General features: G+C 39.3%; 1 protein-coding gene across 1 annotated transcript in view; it reads left to right on the top strand.

Annotated features, from left to right (window-relative positions):
• Positions 1-22,229, top strand: part of ERI3 (ERI1 exoribonuclease family member 3) — a 117,907-nt gene that overhangs the window by 21,903 nt on the left and 73,775 nt on the right. Inside the window, 2 exon segments of the mRNA XM_053468655.1 lie at positions 137-228; positions 12,252-12,324. Of these exon segments, the coding sequence (XP_053324630.1) occupies positions 137-228; positions 12,252-12,324 (165 nt within the window).

Below are 22,229 nucleotides of genomic sequence, written 5' to 3'. Positions count from 1 at the left end.
AGGCCAGGGCAGATAAGATCACAATTTTCTCCCTGTTCTGATTACAAGGGCTTATCTTTGTTGAAATGGCTCATCTCTTCCACCGCCTAAAGCTGCTCATCACCGTCTTCCTTATCCTTCTCTCTTCTTTACTCAGAGAGCCGACGAATGGATGGCCAAGGAGGGCCTTTTAGATCCAAGCGTCAAGTCTATCTTTGTTACCTGTGGGGACTGGGACTTGAAGCTTATGTGAGTATGAGAGACTAAACAGTGTTTCTGTATTGCATCAACAGAACCTTTTTTGTTTGCCGGATGGCGTGCCGTACATACAAATCGCAAGCCTGTATCACATAAAAGATATTAGATAATTGATCAATTGTCATATAAAATGTTATAACTGGGCATGCTGTGGGGGGGCAGCCTCCTTCGATCAAAAAGGGTACAAATGGCTGTGAAACCAGAGGGCAGATCCGCTCTCATCACCCAGAGATCATAGGATAATGAAGTGCAAGGCAAGAAATACTTAAGGAAACATGAAAAGGACTGCATATATACTCCTGTGCTTAACGACACTGATGCTGGAAGTATGGAGTTAAATACCGTGGTGGCTAGACCGTGATTAATGGCTATTGTAACACTTACAGTAGGTTATGTTGTAAAGCAGGGCATTGGTGGTGCACATACATGCCACCCAATGCTAACAAAACGCTAATTGGAAATATTTCTGTTCTATGTGGATAGAATTTCCAGCATTTTATGGCAATTTACCTGGGCTTTTGTAGTTTTTTTTCCTGTTAGCAGAAAAATAATTAATTGGGGCGTGCACCCTTCTTAAAGGACACTTAAGGTGAGTGGAGAGACATTCATGGGGAAAAATGATCATGTTTTTAATATGTATATATCTTACACAGTTAAACTAATTTTAGTCTGCGGCACCATTACGTTAGTTCTTTTAATGCATAGAACTGTATAATGTAGGTTTTGGGGAAAGTGACAGATCTCTTCTAAAGGAATAGGAAAGATCTTCGTGATTAATGTCGGGTGGACGGCCTCTAGAAAGCCAGGCGCAATATCTCGCTTGATGCTTTTAGAGATGTTAATTATGTTTGCTCGCGGGATGGTAAATAGAGCTACCCAAAGCCTGTATCACAGACAGTTATTTTTATCACAGGTTGTGAAGGACCAGCTGACACGTAGCAGTAAATTGATAACTCGAATGTGTTAGGGCTGGTTAATTTTATTTTGACATACATTTTCCAATTTAATACTTAATAAGAATATAAAAAAGTAACGAGGGACAGACAGCAAATTGCTGAATTTTTTTCTTTTTTTTTTTTCTTGGAAGTCGATGGAGACGCACAGTGTGATTAAAAAGGGTGTTGATAGGGTTGTAGTTTCCTTTACTTCCATTTACCCCAAACTCTACGAAACACGAGAAAGGGGTGGGAATTAAAAAAATGTTTAAAAATCTTTTTACAGGTTACGAATTATTAGGAGCAGAATTATTTAGGTGCCAGGAAAACAACTCTTTATCTAGAATTTTTGATTTAACTTACATTTTTCCAAAAAGTGGGGTACATGTACATTGGTTGGGTATTTTAGTACCTACTTAATTTTGGACTTTAACATATAACAGTAGACAAGCCTAATTATTATATCGTATATTTAATCACATTATCTTATATGTAATGAAAAATAACAATAACTGAAGAACTCCTGGGCGGCTTATGGAATAATTTTGTAAAACCCAAACTATTTGATATTATGTAGGTCTTGTTAACATAATAAACAACCATGGTGATGGCATTGTCGCCTATTTTAAAGATTAAAAAAACAAATGATCTATATGTATGTATATGTAGATAATGTACACACATACCTATTTACTTTTTACATCAGGAGGAGTGGTTTTGTGTAGGGGTGGGACTAGCTCCAGAAATACTTTAATTGGAGGGAACTGGGATGAGAGCCAATGAAAGCGGGCAAGGAGTTGGTGGAACAAGGGCCGGTGGGTGTGGTCACATTCTGCCCCCCGGCCCGGAGAAAGAAGAAACTGACCTGGAGACCCATAAAAGTATAAAAAAAGTATAATTCGGTGTAATATTAAGGAGTATATTTTTACACCATAAGGCGTTGCTGTAAAAACAAAAAATCTCAGGCGCTGTGGACTATTTATAAAATCATGTCCTCTTCTGAGAATAAAGCTAAGTGTAATTGTATAATTACATGTCCCTTTTGTTATTGTGAATACGTAACGGCCACAAACACACTCTAATCTATTTTTTACACAATAAGACATGCTTATTTCCCCTGATATCTGCTTGCCCTCTTGGCTCTGATGAGGGTGAATGTGTCTGTTGGCTTATTAGGTTAGATCAAGAGATCCCTAGAGTTGAAAACACCTTACAGATGGTAATTGGGATTTTGCAGGAATCCTTTGGATCCTCTTGATGGCGTCTTGTAGATTATTGCAGACCTTTCAGTTGTCTTGGAGAATGCTAACCTCTTAAAAGCAAGAAATGCAGTACCAAATCTCTAGAACACATTCAGTGCCCGACACATGGATAAGCTTAAAGGTCTCTTTATCTGTTTTCAAAGAATTCTGGCATCTGACCTGAGCTTTTCAGAAACAAGTAGAATTAGCAATTTTATCTACTCTTCCTCCAATATAATCTCATCCATTACCTACACATGTACTCTTTATCCACGCATACTTTAACATTTAAAACATATATTTACTTTTGGGGCAGCCCTAGCCCCCACCTGGGGCAGTGCCCAACGTAGCCCACCCTCAGTGATTGGAACACATTAAAAGCCGCACAGCTCCTTTAGCCCCTCCTCCACTCTTTAAGGTCTGATGCAGCCCTAACACACAATGAAAACTGTGAAATGATTGTGTTTATTAAAAATTTGCCAATATAGGCCAGAGTGCTGTAATTAGTTACTGTGATTGTAAAATACCTGCGTAGCGACGTCTTCCCTACATGTTCTCTGTCGTTCATTCTATATCGGTTATAGATCACTTTTTGTTTTTGTGGGTAGATCACACCCAGATGTATGGCGTGCATGAGCATCCGTTGAGTTGTCAGGCTGTTGGGGACTCGGACAAAGAAATGTTTATCATAATCATTTTGGTACAAAAACAGCAGAATCATGTTTCATGGATACAGCCAAAAATGGCTATTGGAGGAGGATTTAGAAAGCAGAGGTTTCTGGATGATTTGTACGCTTGGAAATAAATGCAGCTTAATGTCAATGGGTGATTTCCCTTTAAATGACATATTCTGATCTAACAGCAATGCCCTCAGACCATAAAGAAACACAACCTAGCTGCCATAACCACTAGTTTCATACTAAACAAAAAACATATTTTGACAGCATTACCTAGGGCACTGTTACGATGTCAGCTGGGATACTGTTAACCCCTTGAATGCAAGGTGGGTGAGCGGCTTATATGGCTGACTCACCTGGATCAACGCAAGATGACTCTACTACTACCAGGAAGAATGACGACCCGGGGGCTACCAATGTGCTCCAGCATCTAACACTTCTGATCTTATCTATCTATAATGTCTTCCTTGGAAAGAGAAATGTCAACTTTCATCTCTTTAATACTTAAAGGGACTATTTAATACTCATGATAGCCCCCACTTAATAAGTATACTGTTTGAGTGATTTGATATGCACTCTTCAAAAACGGGGAAAAAAATTAAAAAGTATGCGCCTGAGAAAGAAGCTGCAGCTGTGCAGCTGGAATCCTCTTCTGTGGCATGACCGTTTGTCCCTTTGAATAAGCCAATCGGTGTCAGGAAAGCTCTTCTATTGAAATCAGACCCCTCTAATTACCTCCCATCCGGACAGAGCCACGCTGCGGAGCTGTCTGGAGGGCAGTATATCGCATGCACAGAGATGGAACGCAATGTAGCAGAATTCCCCCATACGTTTCAAAAGGAACGTCAATCTTAGAGGATCTAAAACTTTTTCTTAAACTTGCTTTTCCAGTACCGACAATATCTAAATGTTAATTTTGGACTTGTTAGGTGTTACTGTGCCATTAACGGTTCCGAGACCCAAAGGTAGGGTCTTACTATGTTATTACTAATCCATAAATGAAGATCTGTGGGCAGCGATTTGAGGATAACTGTCCCCTGTAAACTGTAAATTAAAACATCTGTTTTTAAGCAACAAACAGCCATAATTAATGCAATTGTTGGATTTAATATATTCTGTTTCATACTAAGTATCAGATAATTTGCGTAACATCCTTGCAAATGGGAACAAATGTTTCCAGGAAAGATTTGGACACCAGAGAAATCGCCTTGTATTTCTTTCCGGTGAAATGAATGACTTTACATAATAGTCTATTTCCATTCAAGTTTACGGCGGGCTTCTTATTAATTATTGTAGTTTTTTTACGGAGGTAATAACTTCCCTTTCAAATAAAACAAACAAACAAAAAAAACAAGGTGTAATCGGTACATCTAGGGAAACGGGATGCCTTTTGCCTGCCCGATCAAGAGGTTTAAATCCTTAACAAATCGCAAGAACTATTTCTGCGCGTGGAACTTTTTAGTAACGTTTGTTCCCGTGGCAGAGACCACGTTCTTCCCTTTTTTTGCAGTTGCTCACGTTTTCAGGGAGTATTAAACAGCAAATGTTGTTGTGTTTTTATACCGCGATAAAGCAGAATCTTTGCCGTGAAGGGTTTATAGCGGCGTTCCTTCATCTTATGCGCACATTAGTGTAAGCTCGTCAGTAAATTATACTACCGCTTTAATTTTATTTTCCCGATATAATTCTTCTTTTGCGAGTGCTGCTGGCTAAGAGGCCCTTGGATTACGAGTGAATTAAGATCGTTCTATTTGTTTACTGTTTATTGCTTGCTTTTAATATATACAGGGCTGGCCGAATTTATATAGAATTTACGCGCCGGCCGGAAAATTTCAGGAGCCAGCAGGATTTTTATAGGAGCCAGGAAGGGGTGTTTCCGTCGAGATCGATGTTGGCACCAACAGTAGGGTGTGGGACAGCTTTCGATAAGTGGAGCAGCCTTTCGGCAGAGGTGGTACAGGGTGTTTCAGTGAGCGAGTTTAATTTTACATGGGATAGGTTTAAGGGTGTCCTAACATAAGATAAGGAACAAGAAAAGGGTTAGGCCTTAGAAGCTGGTAAAAAATATGGAATTTATTTATATATATTTATATTAAAAATGCAAACGTTTTAGGCAGGTGTGAAAACATGATTTAAAGAAAAAAAAAATGGGACGTGTTAATAGTTTATTTTTTTATCATTTAACAAAATGCATAGTGAGTGAACAAAAAAATCCAAAACTTCAATGCCAGGTGTTCTGCCCAAGCTCTTTTTGAAGAAGCACAAGGAAACGGGCAATTTATAGGACCGTAGACCCAGGAAACTTAGTGCAGCAGCTGAGACACGCGATGCTTCCCTTCGCTGACGGCGGTACACGAATGGGTTTGCAGGCAACAGTGAAGCAAAGATTAGGTCCTGTATTTCTACAAACGGAGTTTGGGTTTTGGTCAGAAGTAATTGTCTCCTCGGAGAAGTTCATGCAATACCATCCGGGAGGCATCCGGTTGACACCACACTATGTTAAGCGTAAATAAGGAGACCTGGAAGGGATGGTTTGGCCCCCACACAGCCCTGATCTCAACATCATCGAGTCTGTCTGGGATTACATGAAGAGAGAGAAGCAACCGAGGCTGAATAAATACACCGAAGAACTGTTGTTTGAAACAACCTACTTGCCGAGTTTCTTAAAAGAATTGTGCGAGTGTACCTAGAAGAGCGGATTCTGTTTTGAAGGCAAAGGATAGAAGATATTGCACCATACTTACAAAATGAACCCAAGAGCCTATAGCACATGGCATGGTACGAAGGGAATAATGTGTAACAATCCCGTTTATTCTAAACTCGAGAGTTCCTTGTGACTTTCAAGACAGAACACTCGGCAGCTGAGCTATCACTCCCAAAGTATTTTTTACCCCCTTTTTTTGCTGCAGGCAAGAAACAAATTAAAACTGTAAAAGTTTCCTTGTGGGTTTTGGAGTTTGGAGAATATGGTGCTTGGGACTCGTTAATTAAGTTGATTGTGTAGCTGATGATACCCCGGACACAAGTGCATTTGGCTTCTCGCTAGAAATAAATTACAGAAGCTGGAGAAGACTCTCGTTCAAAAGGCAGAGCACAGAAGAATTGAAGCCGTGGATACAGGGAACCTCTACAAGTCAAGCAGCCTCTCTTCTTGCCTCATTCTTTCTTGCAGGCAGCCTGAGGCGGGCTGTGTCTCTCCGAGAGAGTGACAGCGGTGTGACACCGTGAAAATAATTACTAACAAATCCTGGTGGTGACTGCAAACAGCTCCGCGCCTTCAGAGGCATGTCACGGTGCATTAGAGCGGGACTGCGGGAGATACAAGTGGCCGCGAGTGCCATTCAGAAGCTAGGGGCTCGTGTGTGAGGTGTACCTGCGCAGCACCTCTGTTTATGGCCAAGTACGAGTCCCTGCATTGTCAGTTCTGAAATCAAACCGCAGAGACTGATCTTATCTCCCGTGGAGAAGCAGCAGCGGCTTTTGTGTCCGACGCTTGTATTCAATGTATCTGTGTCCTTAGGCTAAGTCGTGGGTTCTGGGAACATTGCTCTGTTCAGGCGAAGCCGCAAATAAAAGAACTTTCTGATACCAGGGATTTCAACGTTTGTGGCTTTAATAGAAGACAATATCTGTTTGTTTTTGTACAATGGTTATAGCATCCTGTATGCTCCCCAACCAGATTTCAGTGTTTTTTTTCTTAAAATAATTTGTGTAATTACACAGGTGTATTACATACTATTAGAAGAAAATTTCTGTTTACTACGGTAGTTTCCAGTCAACTGAAGCCACATTTTGGGTGCCTTTTCACTGTATAGGTAATAGGAAGTTAGACTAATTTTTTTTTCTGAAAACCACTACCAAGGTATAAACGGCAATAGTAACATTTATACCTTTTTGTTATATAGAACAACTTAATTCAATTATAAAAACCACCTATAATGTGTGCTTTTTTAATTTTCAATCGGTATGGTTGTTTGAGAAATATTTCATTGAAAAGGGCCTATTTTACATCAACAAAGCTGAGATCTGTGGCAAAAGATGGCACAGCTAGCAACGTCCCTCTTCACCCTAATCCTATGCTGACAATAACAATCGGCAACAGAACAAGAGTGAAGATACGACAGGTAGGAATACGTGAAGTTCTTGAGGTGCACACGTAAGGTGATTTTTAATACATATATTCTTTATTATCTGTAAATACTGTTAGTATAGTTTTATTAACGGAAGCGAATTGTAGAATGTAGGCTACAATGCAGGAGATGTATGTGCCTCCCTATATATTTAACAGATTTAGGAAGAGACCTCTTTATTTTTTTTCTTTTGGGTGCATTATTTTATTTGGAGCAAACTGTTAAACCTGCCTAATGAATGGAATTCAGCGCCCCAGGCCTGAAGTTTACCATTCCACGCGTTGTTGTTAGTTTTTAATAGGGTGTATCTACAGAGAGACCAAACATCAGGTTACTGTTTCCCTTCTCCAAAAATAAATAAATAATAAAAAGTCCCACCTTCCCCAAGCTGGAGGTCTTGACACTTCAATTCATTAGTGCTAGATGACAGCAGATTGAGATCCCATTCTGCGCCTCTCCCCGCTTCCCTGCTGTCATGTTTCCACTTCACGTGCCGTGATATTTAAAGCTGATGTGTCGCTTATAGACCTGTTGTACCGTGACAAGCTAAAATAAATAAATTCTGGAGGAGAGGGATAAAGAGACAGGGTCCTCCTGTCAACAGAGTCTTATATCCTGTCACCCCATTCCGTAATAAGCTCCGTCTTATTATGCACGTGTTGTCGTAATTATTTATTTGATACGGCGCTGTCACTATACATGGTTAACATGTGTACAGCGGAGAGGTACAGCCCGCGAGAAGTGGGAATCAATTGGAAGCATACATATTGGGTGCAAAAATAGAAATGTAATTCCACAGAATTATAGCTATATATAGTATTGTTGGCAACCAGAACGACAACCTACCTAGCCTGATATTTGGGGTATGTTTTAAATATTAGCCCTTAACTGATACATCCAAACCTTTTAAGTTTTTAAACACCATCAAGCCAAGCTGTGATCAAGTGAGAGCTGACCTCTGATTTTATAATTTTGAGGCACTGCTAGCGTAAGGCCTTAATTTTGTGCATATGCACTTTTGTGACATTTACACCTTGACTAGATCCTTTCCCCGTTTTACTAAAGATCTCTTTAATAAGTGTCTTGGACAGCACTGGACATTAGATTGTATGCTCACAAGAGCAGGGCTCCCTTCTAGTTTTATACCGGTATGCCTTAACATACATTAATCCTATTGTCGAATTGTATATTGTCCGCTTTAATGTTGTTGTGCACATTCCCCTATTGTATTGTTGGTGCTCTATAGGATTAGTGATATATTATATATATATATATATATGTTATATTTCAAGTTTGCTTTGAGCCCCTATCTGGGCTTTGGTGAGACCGTCTATAAACAGGCAGGTAGGTATCTACATATAATAGAAAGGCTTTTGTTCTTTTCGGTACTGTTGCAAAATATTCTTCCGTAAAGGTAACCTTGGTCAGAAGAGCAGAAAACCTCAAAAACTTTGGTATTCATTTCATAGAACTAATTTGGTGCACATGGCAACCCACCCCCTCTGTCCTAAGAAAAATATACAAGTACAAAAAAGTTGTAAACATTAAACATCCAAGGTTTCAGAAAGCCGAGGTTGGGTGCATGCTGTGCGCGCCAGTCACAAGAGGCGGTTACAGGCAGAATCGCTATTAAAAGGTTATGTCCCTTTTTAAATTTGGTAAATTACTCAGTGTTGTAAATCACAACTTCATGAAGAACCCTAATCTGCATCCATCCATTTCCGTATGGATTATGTATAGTGGAGGAGTGCGCAATAATCTACTCCCTTTTAGACTTGATATTTGGTTTTACTTCCAATACGTTTGTTTTGAAAAAATCCCAGACGAGCATTTTTGAAATACGTTTATAACAGTCCACTAGTTCTGCATATCCACAACCCACCGACCGAAATTGTGTAGATGAAGAAGATGTATCAATAGTTGATGCCTTGGTTTTAGTGCTTACATATAACATGGGAGGTGAAACGAGACCCTGGGATGATTTCAGATCAATAAAATGTGAAAAAAAGAGTAAACCTGTCGGTTTTATTTCCTAGAATATGACCGTAACATACACTAAAAGGTGCAAATCACAGTATTCCTGATCAATGCCGTTTAAGTTTGAAGCATTCTGTAGAAAACAAATCCCTCGCAAGCATTAATATTAGTCATTTTTACGTGGATTCGGCATAGGCTGCCTCTTTTCTGCCGTCTGTGTGTCTGTCTGCTTTCCTCGTAGTCTAGAAGCCGTCTCTTGGTTTCATTTGCATCGAGGGTAACCTTGCTGTTCCTGCTTTCATTTAAATGTGTTAAATATTTAGCGACATCTGTTTTGTAATTCAGGAGGGCTTTATGCGTGACATTGCAAGAATGGTCTTCGGGAAACGAAGCTCCGTATCGGAGACAACAAATCTAGGTTCAAAGAAGTTAGTATTGGTGAATATCAAATATCGTTATGCCTGTGACGATGCCCATGAAAAAGCTGGGCAAATTCCAGGAGCCCCGTGAGCATGGCTACAAATATATTGCTGTGGCACGTAACTATTTGTCCTGATCTATATTCATTTCTATGGATGCTCCAGTCTGTGGTTCCTGCGGCAAATAGGTGGCCCTCAAAATCCTACTTTGATTTGTCCATCGCTGACCGGAGACTTGTGTGTCTCTTCATGCATTCAACGGTACTTAAAGCAGCCAAGTCGTTAGAAATTGCCATTAATAGTTATATTTAAATCTGAACAGTTTGATATTGTAGGAAAACATAACTAATTACCTTTTGAAAAGCCAACCTTTTCTTCACTGAGGTGGTGGCCATTCCTTTACTTTTTATTTGAAAGGTCTAACTTGCAGGAGCTTTCTGTCAGTTTAGGTGATAAAGCCCCTGATGGAGCTGTCAGGGGCTTTATCACCTAAACTGACAAAGCTCCTGCAAGTTAGACCTTTCAAATAAAAAGTAAAGGAATGAGAACCCCCCGTCTCATTCCATAGAAAGCTGTTCAGTGGTCCATGTGACCTTTCTAGGGGGCGGACATGACATTTTTATCATTTTATTTTTATATTTTTCCCTACATTTTTTTCAGCTCTCTTCCCTTCATTCTAGAATCCAAGCTACTGTCCGCTCTTCTGTATGAGATATGTACATAGATTATGATTATACGGACGGATGGAGAAATGGGCGCAGGCACACACTGAATGTGCCCTCTCTGGGGAGCCTTAGTGAGGTTGATATCAGTCATATAAATATGTTCGCTGCGTATTTTTCTCCCTTCTCCCCAGCACACTCTGCATAACTTTTCTTTAGACTGTGTCTCTCCAGAAAGTGACAAGGCTGACCCCTTTCCATTGTCTCCTGACTCGCTGAACCCAGTAGCAGATGGACATTAACCTAGTCTGATTAGTTGGGAGACAGCGACATTAATTTTTGATACACTGGGACCACCTGAGAAATGGAATTCAATTACCGCATCCTCTCTCCGACGCGGCTCTCTCCCTTGGCTTCTCCACCTCCCGCCTTCACTCTTCTTCTCGCTCGTCCTCTGATTTTATTTCTAGACCCGCGGAACTTGTTGAAATTCAAAACCCCTATTTCTGCCAGTGACCCCCAGGATAATTAGGGTTAAATTGATAAGCTATTACCCCCGCTGACACGTTTTATCAGCTTCTGTTTGTACTAGAGGATACAATACAAAAGTGAAAGAGCAATTTGTGCTCTGCTGTCAATCTCCAGGCCTAGATAAAGGTGTTACAATTTAGATAACACGCTCAGTGTTCTCTGTGCTTTTGTTGTTCAATTAGTGTTCCTTTTTTCCCAGCTCTGTCTCTTCTCTCCCTCCCTCTCTCCCTACGTACCGTCCGTCGTATTTCACCTCGTGCCATCTCGTGATAATGATGCCCTGTTAAGTGTGAGAAGAGATAGGGCAGTTTAGTGCCTTCCTAGCACAATGGACGCCCATCCATCATTACATCGGCTCTGCTCTCACTTAGGGAGAGTGATAAGGGAATGCATGCATTTATCACTGCATGCTGGTGTTATTTCCGCTGCCTGGATTAACGCTGCTGCTTTCTAAGCACACTCTCGCCAATGTATTTTTTTTTTTTCCCCCTTTCTTCTGTTCTATAGACTAGATAAATTATTCGGATGGTTCCAGTGAGAACCCCTTTCAGACAACCCAGCAGATGATTTAGGAATGCCTAATGATACCTGCAACTCTCTCTGCCTCTAAGGAGAGGGGAGTGTTACTAACTAACAAAAAAAAGTTTTTTTGCCGGAGCAATCTGCGATGTGTTTTCACCTCTAGCACACAAATGGTTAAAAGTATTCCAGAGTTATCATGGATTTTAGGTTAGAGGGCACTTGGGTAGGAATGTTTTGTAAAAGTAACATAAACGTGCTGTCTAAGACGAGACCAAGGAGTGATTAAGGTCGTAGTCCTTACATAGGGGAAAAATTGGCAGGCTAGATGGGTCGAATGGTTCTTATACTTATGTTTCTATACGCTTGACATCTAAAAAAGAGACCTCTGCGGCTTTTGAAAGCTAATGTGAATCTACGTCTTACGCAGTGAATATTGCTCCACTCAAAGGTATCGCAAACACCTCTTGGGTATCTTCTCTGGGGCAATTGCATTAATATCCATTTTTAAAAAGTCTACTTTTTGGTTGCAAAGCACTTTTTTTTTATTTTTTAGCAAGATTCAGTCCACCCCAGTAAGAATAATGCGTTAATGGAATTTTAATGCTCAAATTGAAAAAAAAAAATGGGACCGCCCTGCAAAAATATTTATACATTGGGAATGTAATGAAGCTGTTAAACAGAAGGCACCAATATATTGAGCTGCAAAGTTGGTTTGTACTTTCAAGGGGGGGAATCCCAGGACTTTTGTGGTCAGGGGACATTTCACCATCGGTGTGTTGCTGACTCTTCCTAAAAAGAGTTAATCCTTTTAATGTTACAAGTATTTCAGCAGAAGTAAAGTTTAACAGAAAATGCACGGATTTGGCTGCTAATCCAGATCAGATTAACCGGGACTTTCTCTTCTCCCCTTTACCCAACAGGCTGCCGGGACAGTGTGAATATTTAGGACTGCAGGTCCCAGATTACTTCAAGCAGTGGATTAATCTAAAAAAGGTACTTTCTACTTTTTTTTTTTCCTAATCCCCTTCTCTTTTAAACATATTTGTCCACGGGGAGGTGTTTCACAGCCGGTGTCATTTGCATGGAAATGAAGTGGAATTTCTTCCTCTCGCCTTTCTCCTGGGACCCGGCAGGTTTCCCTGCGCCCTCTTATTGTACGATCTTTAATGGGAGTCTCGCACCACTTAATGGAATGTGCCGCCCCAGAGATTCCCAGATGTGAGCCGGTTGTTTGTACGCAGGCAGCGGCTGCATGTGTGCGTGTATTCGCCTCGCTGTGCTCGTTTAACCCACCGAGTCCCAGGGTGGTGAGCGATACTCTGCAAACAATACCGGCCACTCATCTTTCACAAAGTATGTATATATGCTACATGAAGGCATCTTGATGAAAGTCCTCTGTCGTGGCTGAAACATTCTCTGCAACCTTTCATATTTTTTTATTGCCTCAAGACCCGTGCTTATTGTTTATACAAACGCTAAGATATCGACTTGACGGTACAGATGCCTTTGATGTTAAATTTACTGTAGTATTCTGCATAGTGGTTCAGAAAAGATCATGGAACCAGCAGAAAAAACACTGGCTTGCTTGTGTATACATTGGAGACGTTTTTTAAACTTTAATCTTATTATCTAATGGTAGTACGTGAAACCTTTTGATCTATGGGATTTCGAAGGCATTCAATGTGCTTGCAAATGCCCCGGTATACAACCATGGGGGGGATGGTGTAAGAGACAAAAAAAAAGGAAATACAACAGAGGGTTAAATGATGAAGAAATCAATTTTGGACCCCACGTCCAAAAAAGAACAATTGTTTGTTTTAAAATGATTGGATTTATACCTACGGGTTTAACGGTTTTATATAACTGTAGTAACAAAACATTCTACATTAGAATTGTTGTCATAACCTGTGAACTGTCCGTCTACGACATACTTTATTTATTTTTTTCCCTCCCGATACTCGGATGCTCTGTGTGTTAATTAACACTGTTTTTCCGTCATCTGTCACCGAAGGGAGGCAGACAGCGCATTAGCCCGTCATAACTGTTGTGAATGAACAGTCAAAAAAAAAAAAGGAGGTCTTGTCTTTACTCTCCGAATAGAGCAGCACAAACCTCGGGTCCGCTGCTCGTTCTCGTCAATCTTGACGTGGGGACTTGAGCATCTTGTGCTGTCAGAACAAATCTTTTTCGTTGATTGCTGGGCCTTTGCAAATGCAATGTGAAGGCACATCGCGGCACTGTGCAGTTCACTGACCATTAGTGATCGCCATTTGAAGTTCAGTAAACTTTTGGAGAGCAGATAGCAGCTTGTAGCTGGCAAGCCAAGCCTGGTAACGAGGGCTGTGACTTGTGTAATCAAGAGCTAAGTTCTAAGCGTCGGTTCACCTTCAGTCCCCCCTCTTCCCAAGTCTTTGCCCCTAGGAGAAATTCATGCACATTCTCCACTTGTCCGTAGCTACCAGGCATAGCCACCAATATGATTCAATTATTCTAATTTGAGGCGACATGCAATGTGAAATGATGGATTAAGGTTTAAGATGGCCCTTTCCACGTTTTCCTAGGAACACATACAGATTCCATAATCTGAATTTCGCTTGTTTTATTCAATCCAAACACACCCTGTAACAAACAGAAACAATTAATGAGATGTTATCAGAGTTCAAATTCAGAAAGCAAAATTAGGATTCAGTTTAAAGGGAAATAATATTCACGATTGTACAGCGCTGCGGAATATGATAGCACTAAATCAATCAATATCTTTCACATAGAACATCTTGACCTTTACCCGTCGGCATGCTGGAGTCCTGTACAACCCTTCAGCGGTTTAGAGGTCACGTTGAATGTACAGTAATCTTTATGTTGTGGATGAGCCTGTGCTAGAGCAAGGTGGCCAGAGAATCGCTTCCAAACTCAGAAGAGTATCTAGTCAGGCCCATGGAGTTGGCAGTCCTGTCTCCGAAACTGGTCCATCGGTGCACTTGACGGCTGAGACAAACTACTAGTCTCAAGTTTGTAATAGGAAGCATTATTGAGACTGCTGTGATAGTGATTGTGCAGAAGCCCCATTCACACTATAACGTGAAAACCGACGTTTACCCGCATAACCCTTCCATTTCCTAGCACTGCAATCCAGGGACTGCTAATGAAAACTGTATACTATAGTGCGGCAGTAAACTTGATAAAATGAATAAAAAGACATGCAAGGTATTTTATAAATGCCCGGGTGGACCACCTAGCCACTCTGTCCTTTTAATCTTGTTACAAGACAGTGGGGTGTGTAAGTTATAACAGATACGGCCTCCATCGCACTTATCTGAAATAGCTGAGAATCCAGGGCTTTTTCCATAAATATTTATTAGTTAAACTTTTTAAGAAAGCCGAAGCACACTCTGTTTCTTGTACGCATCGACGGCTGTGTAGTCCATCTAGCCTGCCTTGTTTCCTTACCTGACTTGGTCCTTGGACTCTGTCCTTGGCATTACCCCTGTCCAGTGCGTATAGTAGCGCCCTCACTGCTAGAAGAAATAATTATTTCCGTAACCCTCCAGACTATATAAAAAAAAATACAAGAATAGAAATTCTGATCATGTTTTTATACTTTTGTATCAAAAATAATAAAATGGATCGGTTTGAAGATGGGAGCATGTGGGTTAAATATACCAAATATGAATGAGACAATATTATAAGAATAATGAACTTTATATTACACAATTATACCACTGTGGTCTCCGCAATATTCTGACACCATTATTCGGCGGACATTAATCATTTCACGTATGTAAATATGTTGATTTTACAAATACATTCTTCGATGTAATTAGTTTCATGACTGATGTAGGTATTTCATGAATATCCTAATCCGAGTGCCAAGATGTTAATTTCCGAGCAAAAAAAATGTTTTTTAAGTGATTTCCATCATTATGCAAAATGCCTTAAAGGAAGCATGATTAAGAACAATGTAAAATGCTCTTAGCACGCTCAGCTTAACTGGCACCTTAGTATATATTCCGTCTTAAACAGTAGTTGTGCCTAAGGGTGTAACAATTATTCAACATGATTTGAAAAAGCATATCATAATTTTAAGGTGATTACATGTTTTGTTATGTAGAATGTTTTACACCTTTTATTGTAAAGTCCTTAAAATAAATTACCTAAAAAAGAAAAATTAGGAATAAAAATGATGGAGACAATGCCGTAATATGCATTTTATTTACAAATGGAATTTCTTTATGATTTGTTTAAGTTATGGATTCTCGCAGAACAAAGCTAATGAAGTCTGATGTGATACTATTGTCCAGCACAATTAGTTTTAGGACTGGAAACTCTTATTTTAAAAATGTTATACATTTTATTTTTTTTCTTTGTATTAATTATATGACAGGTATTTATATAAAATAATCAAAAAACTTTCACCATATGGAGGGGCTGTACCTCAGATTTTTTTTTTCTATTTACTTTATTTTAGACTATTTTTTGCTTATTTTTTTCCCTATTACACCTACGTTTTATTCATAAAGCTGTTTTATATTCCCCACGACTTCATATAATTGCATATTCTTTGTATATCCTAAGTAGGTCTATTTATGCCTGAAAAACCTAAGGCTTTTAGTTTAAAAGTTCAAGAAACATTATAAAATGTAACCTGTAGTAACCATTTTTTATGCAGATAAACACTGAACCCTTATGCCATTATAATACATTTAAGAAAAAATATAATATAGCAACATGTGGAATTATTATTAAAAAATAAAAACAAAATAAAAAAATAATATATATATATATATATATATATATATATATATATATATATATATATATATATATATATATATATATATATATATTGGTCTATAGGAATTGCAAAAACTGTTTAAACTCGCCAGAAGACACTGAACCGGGCATCTTTAATAAGAAATGTTTATCAGCTGGCGTGTGGTTCGGACGTATTAATTAAGACAAAATGAAGGAACACCTCTAGTTCATATAATCACTGAAAATTAATAAGCAATTACAAGGATGAGCCCACTTAGATTTAATTATGTAAAAGAGCAAAATATTTAATTAATGTTTAATTGCAGTGTAAACATAATTACAGGTAATGAGTCCATAAGTATGTGATAGTGAAATACATACCCGGTAACTACGATGTAATTAGGGGCCGAGCCAAATGAAATAAAGCATCAGTAATATAGATGCGCTATATGTATATATATATATATATATATATATATATATATATATATATATATATATATATATATATATATATATATATATATATATAGATCTATATATATATATCTATATATATATATATAGATCTATATATATAGATCTATATATGCGCATTGGATAGTGTTAACGTGTAGTTGCTGATTAAAAAATCCAATTTGATTTAAAAATCAATCCTTAACAATCCAACACCGGTATCCATAGTGAAATACCAGAAATTATTAAATAGCACGGCGTATTATTTTATCTGTTCTTTTTTTTTCTTTCATGCAACTTGTAATGACATCCCGGCTGAAATCCCCTTTAAATACGCCTCGGAGAAAGAAAAAAAAAAAAACAAACTCTGAAAATTTCTTTTCATTCTCTTCCTCCCGTCTTGTTAACATGTGTTGCCTTTGGGGTAATCAGGGAAAAAATATTATGTCCTTTTACAATTACCGGGTTTTGGAATATTAAAATGTCTCAGTGCATCGGCAGTGTTATTTTGATTGGTATTCTAACCTTTGACTAGCCCATAAAGTGAGCGTCTCTTCAAGCCAATATTGCCGGGCTGAAATTTAATTCCGAAATCATTCCAGATAATAGGCAGACAGATAATATATGCATGAAGGATATTATGTTTGGGCTAAATGCAGCAAGGCCAGGGCTCAGGAGTTGAATAATGGGGAAGAGTGAGTTATAATCTGTGGGGTAGAAATACCTTACTGTCAGGACTGGAATAGGAACCATTAAATCAAAAGCATAGAGAGGGGAACAGAGCAGCCAGAGGACAGGAATATGTTGTCTGGTTATACTACACTTTTTTTATTTTCTTTTACTTACTCCTCAACTCGGGACTCCAAATGCAACCACCGCTTATATCTCGAAGACCAAGTGAGGACTGATGACAGGTGTAATAAATACCTCCTTTCCGACATCCGCATATTCTTACTTTTCACCTGCTAGAGGCTATTGTCGACCTAATTCAATATTGGTTTGGGAACTGAAGCCATTTTTTTTTTACTGTAGTTTTTGTTTATTACTATTTTCTGTGGTCAGTATAGATTTTTGAAGTGCAGGCAAACGAATATGAAAGTTATCTGGGCAAGAACATAGAATAAGTAATGTGTCCTTGTATTATTAAAGGGGCAGTTTAATGTCCCATGGAGTCTCACCAAGGAACAATGCGTATTAATACTTTAAAAATGCATAAGGGGCACAGCATGTAAACTTATAGGGACCACTCAGTTAAATTATGCAATAAAAGGAATCAGATGGCTGGATAGTGTTCCTCTTATCGTGTTGTATTTATGGATATTAGTACATATGGTTGGCGGGACCTATTGGGGACGGTGTACTTTCACAAAAGCTGCATCAAAACTGATTAAAAGAGAGAAAATAGGGGGCAAAGAAAACAGGACTGGATTCTTTAAAACTGGATTAAGAATGTTCATACATGGGAACAACCCAGGGTTTGATACCTGGGGCTACGATCAGAGAGCAGGGTTAGCCACGCATAAGGCTACGGCTACATAGTCTTTAAATGAATGGGAATTGGGGAGAGATTACAAACCAGTACGCTCTATTCTTCGCCCACTCCTTCCTGCGTCTTCCTCAATTTTGGTCAGAATTCACAGGTTGTTGGTTTCAAAACGTGTCGGAAATAAAGGTAAAGGAAGCTTTATTTCAATCACACTTATCGGCTTAATACATAGTTTCTCTTTTAACAGATATGGGGGTACAAAAAGGAGTGCGCTATAAAACGTTAGTTTTCTTTGGCTGTTCCCTCAGCCTGCATTAATACGATTATGTTGTGGGATCATGTGAATCCACCAGAATTATACTTAAAAGTAAATATTATATAGAAAATTAATGTAAAGTTGCTGGAAAAACAATCTACTTGGTAAAACCTGTATTCTAGTGCATTCCTTATCCTACAATTTAGCAAAATTACGATGCCAGTTCGGGGAAGATTTATTAGCACCGTGTCATATTGTAAATAAATCAGGTAATAAGATGGGCTACAGCTGTGTGTGGAATAAAGAACGTATTTCTTCCGGAAATGTCATCCCTCCTTTTCATGTGATCTTTTCTTTTAGATTAGCATTCTTTTTTTTTCCCTCCAAATATTTGTAATCGCTTTTGAGTTTCTGAAAAAGTATCAATGCCGTTCACACAGTAGTTACGAGGCCAACGTGAATAAGCCTATTATTTTTGTGTAAAAGAAACCAATTTGTCAGTATTTGAGTTTATTTATAAAAGCACCAGCAGGTTCCGAAGCGCTATTACAATAAGGGGAGAAAATAAGTTTTACAATTACAATTGAATTTATAATAACTTGAGCACACATAAGCCATCCTGGTATAGAATGAGATTAGGGGCATGCTCTTTGCCTTCCAAGTCTTCTGTTTTAAGCCGGGCAGTCTCCATTTTCACAAACATTCCCTCCAAGCTCTGCCTCGCTATCCGTCATCCACCGGGCAATGTATTGAAGCGATGCAGTGTGACGCCATGTCAAGGTAGGTTGATGGCTTTACCTCTAGTTCCTCCTCTAACCAGTTAACCCCCCCCCCAAAGGTGTCCAGCTTCGGACAGCTAAAATATTGGGGGCTAGGCTGGGAGGGACTGAGGCAAGAGGGGATGTCTAATTCGTAATTGTAGATAGAGCTGGATGACAGGGTACTGAAAACGCATCTCATATCAGCTCTCATATGGATTTTATTCACTAAGTGGTGAGTTTGTAAGCCAACGGTGATCTCAACTCGGCCACTATAAAAATGGCTGACTGTATTCATTACATTTTATTTCTGTGGCTTCTCCAGCAAGAAGAGCTTGGCTCACCCTATGTAATGCATGCTTAAATCGGTGGGATTCCTTGAAAGACGTTGATTGAACTATGAATTATGGAGGGAGAGCCCGCTTTCTTTTAGAAGAAACCGCAAGGCTTAATGCAGTCGGGGAGCTGAAACTGCGCCTCTCCCACAAACGCGTGCTTTAGTAAATAAACCCTTTGGTTTGGTAAATGATATAGAGTGTTATAGTAACTATAGTGGGGAGCACATTGTGCGTTTCACTGAATCAGGGCTTCAGCTGTTATGAGAACACCGGAGAAGCACATTGAACGCACTCTGTAAAGCTCTCCCACACTTCACCCTCCGTAGCCATCGCTTTAGGGTCTCCGTGACGCGCAGAGCACACAAAACATTTTATTTAATTATTGTAACGTGCAATCCATTGATATGTAATTAACATTATTATAATTGAATGTACCCCTTTGGCAATAACAGCTTTTAAAATGTTTCAGTCACGCTACATTTATTCTTTGCTTCCAATTTCACTCACTCTACACTAATGTTTATAGAACATGATAGACTTTCATGATATATTACGTTTTTGTAGCAGCATTTTGTAGACATATGGGCTTGTCGTGTTGAATTTGGATACAGCGGATCAGCACAAAACGTATTTTTGTTGGTGTTATAGCAACTCTAGATTTATTTATTTATTTTATTTCCAGTCCACAGTTTTTCTAAATGAATTAAATGGGCCACAGCCTACCGGGTCTGAACCAGTGTGGGAGAAACATGTCATTCTCTGGAGGCCGGGTCCAAATTCTTATTTTTTGATTTTGCTACCGCAAGAAAGCCTAGCCAGGCTTTGACCTTGAGCCTAACTCAAGCCAGTACTGACTTGGCCGTTCACTAATACACACTTTTTAACTGGTTACATGTTCACTAAAATTCTTATTATAATCCCTGGCATGATTTCCGTTTTTTAGTTGTGAGTTTTAGCAATATATCATGTTGTCGCAAAAACAAAGTAATTTCCATCAACTTCAACCTCAGGATATATATATAAATGTGTTTATCGCATATTGCAGAGGATAGGGCACATGTCTTAATGGCTTTATTAACGATGCTTGGATGTTCTGGGTCAGTGGCAGTTGTTGAGTGAATTATTATTAATTGGCAAGTTTTTAATAAATGTTCATTTTCTGAACAAAGAAATTTAGAATTAAGGTGTTAAAAGAAATATCTCCTCGGATGTACTTTATTGGCTGCTGTAATGAGTCATAAATCCAGTGTCCTGATTCAGTCCGGTATTAATTAAGTTCCGAAAGATGATTCCAGTGTCCCTTTGTTCTGTGTATTTAGAAATATCTTCACATATAAATTGTCTTTTACTTTTTTCGATTACACAACCTGTTTTTTTTTGGGGGGGGGTGAGTCGAAAGGTTCCATTGGAATTTTTTGGCCATCGGGACCATTAGATTCTACAGCCAGGTGTGTGACTGCCTGGTCCCTTTAACTATTCATTTTGGAAGGTAATTTCAGCTGAGCATCTCCTGGCAGGAGGACTGGGGAGACCCTGCATAAGGCATAGTTAACTCGAACCCATTTAGCTTTGCTCTTCTGGGAGGAGGTCATTGTGTTGGCTCCATTGTTTTAGGACATGATGACGTCAAGCCTTTGGCTTTGTAATTTTTTTTTATTTTGTAAGTTGATGAGCTTCACCTCACCAAAGGTTACTCAATGAACTGCTGGGGGTGAAGGCATAAAATCTAAATATAACAAGTTACACTCTTTTCTATGTGATTTACATCTGTAGCAATAAGGAGCACGGAAGGAGGAGGCAGGAGGACAATGCCGATGTCCTAGCTGCATTACATGAAGGACGTTCTGGGGGAAACTCGCGCTTTTATAGATACTCCACTCATAACCATTCAGTCTGTAACAGTGTCACATCAAAGTGCATAGCTTGAAGCTGAAATTTATAGCCATCATTTCTATAATTCACGTATGTAACGTGCTGAGAATAGAGTGATCCCACCGCGCTGACACTCGTAATTCTGTACCGAACATTACCCTTGTTTTGCTGCCACATTTTGGATGTTACATATAATCTGCCTGAGCGTTACGTGGGAGCCGAGCAACGCGGCCCAGCCAATAATTCTTATTCTAATCAAGCCATGGCACCTGTCTTTCGGCTTCCAGCACTTCATTTGTTGCTTTTATAGCCAAATGAAAAATATATGAGTGTGTTATGGAGGCTTTGGGTAGTGGCTGTGAGGCTCACATGAAATCTTCCTCACATTGTCCCGTGTTTTGATTATTTGTGCGGACTAGCGCACCAAGCTTGATATAAAATAATATCGGGTCTGTCTACTTCTGTGGTTATCTAGGTTGGAGCAGGAAATATGTGTGCGTGTGTGTGTGTGTGTAAATGCATAATTATATACGCACACATACACTCACTCACACACCATATGGACAAAAGTATTGGGACACCTGACTGTTACACCAACAGGGCCTTTATGACATCACATTATAAATACAGACATTAATATGTAGCTGGACCCCCATTCTTCCGGGAAGACTTTCCACAACGTTTTGGAGTGACAAGTAGAGTGGAAACTCTCCCTTCGCTATGGTCTTTCGGTCCTTCGACATGCGCTACTGGCCATCTCATACATTGCTAGCCCGTCCCTACGAAAATCTTCTCTTCCGCCCATTAAGCTACATAGGTTTACCAGGTTGTGCACGAATTTTCTTTTTATATATTTATGTAGGTGTGGAGATGTTTCTCTCTGTTAGTTCCTCCCCGTCTTCGTAGAATAAATCGGTGTAAGCTGTTGTGGAATGAAGGTTTGTGTTTTTGTACGCAGCTCTCGTCTGGAGAAGCCTGCT

The sequence above is a fragment of the Spea bombifrons genome, chromosome 6, assembly GCF_027358695.1.
Source record: "Spea bombifrons isolate aSpeBom1 chromosome 6, aSpeBom1.2.pri, whole genome shotgun sequence".
Taxonomy (NCBI): domain Eukaryota; kingdom Metazoa; phylum Chordata; class Amphibia; order Anura; family Pelobatidae; genus Spea; species Spea bombifrons.
The sequence above is the reverse complement of the archived record's forward strand: the minus strand, read 5'-3'. Positions and strand labels throughout refer to the sequence as shown.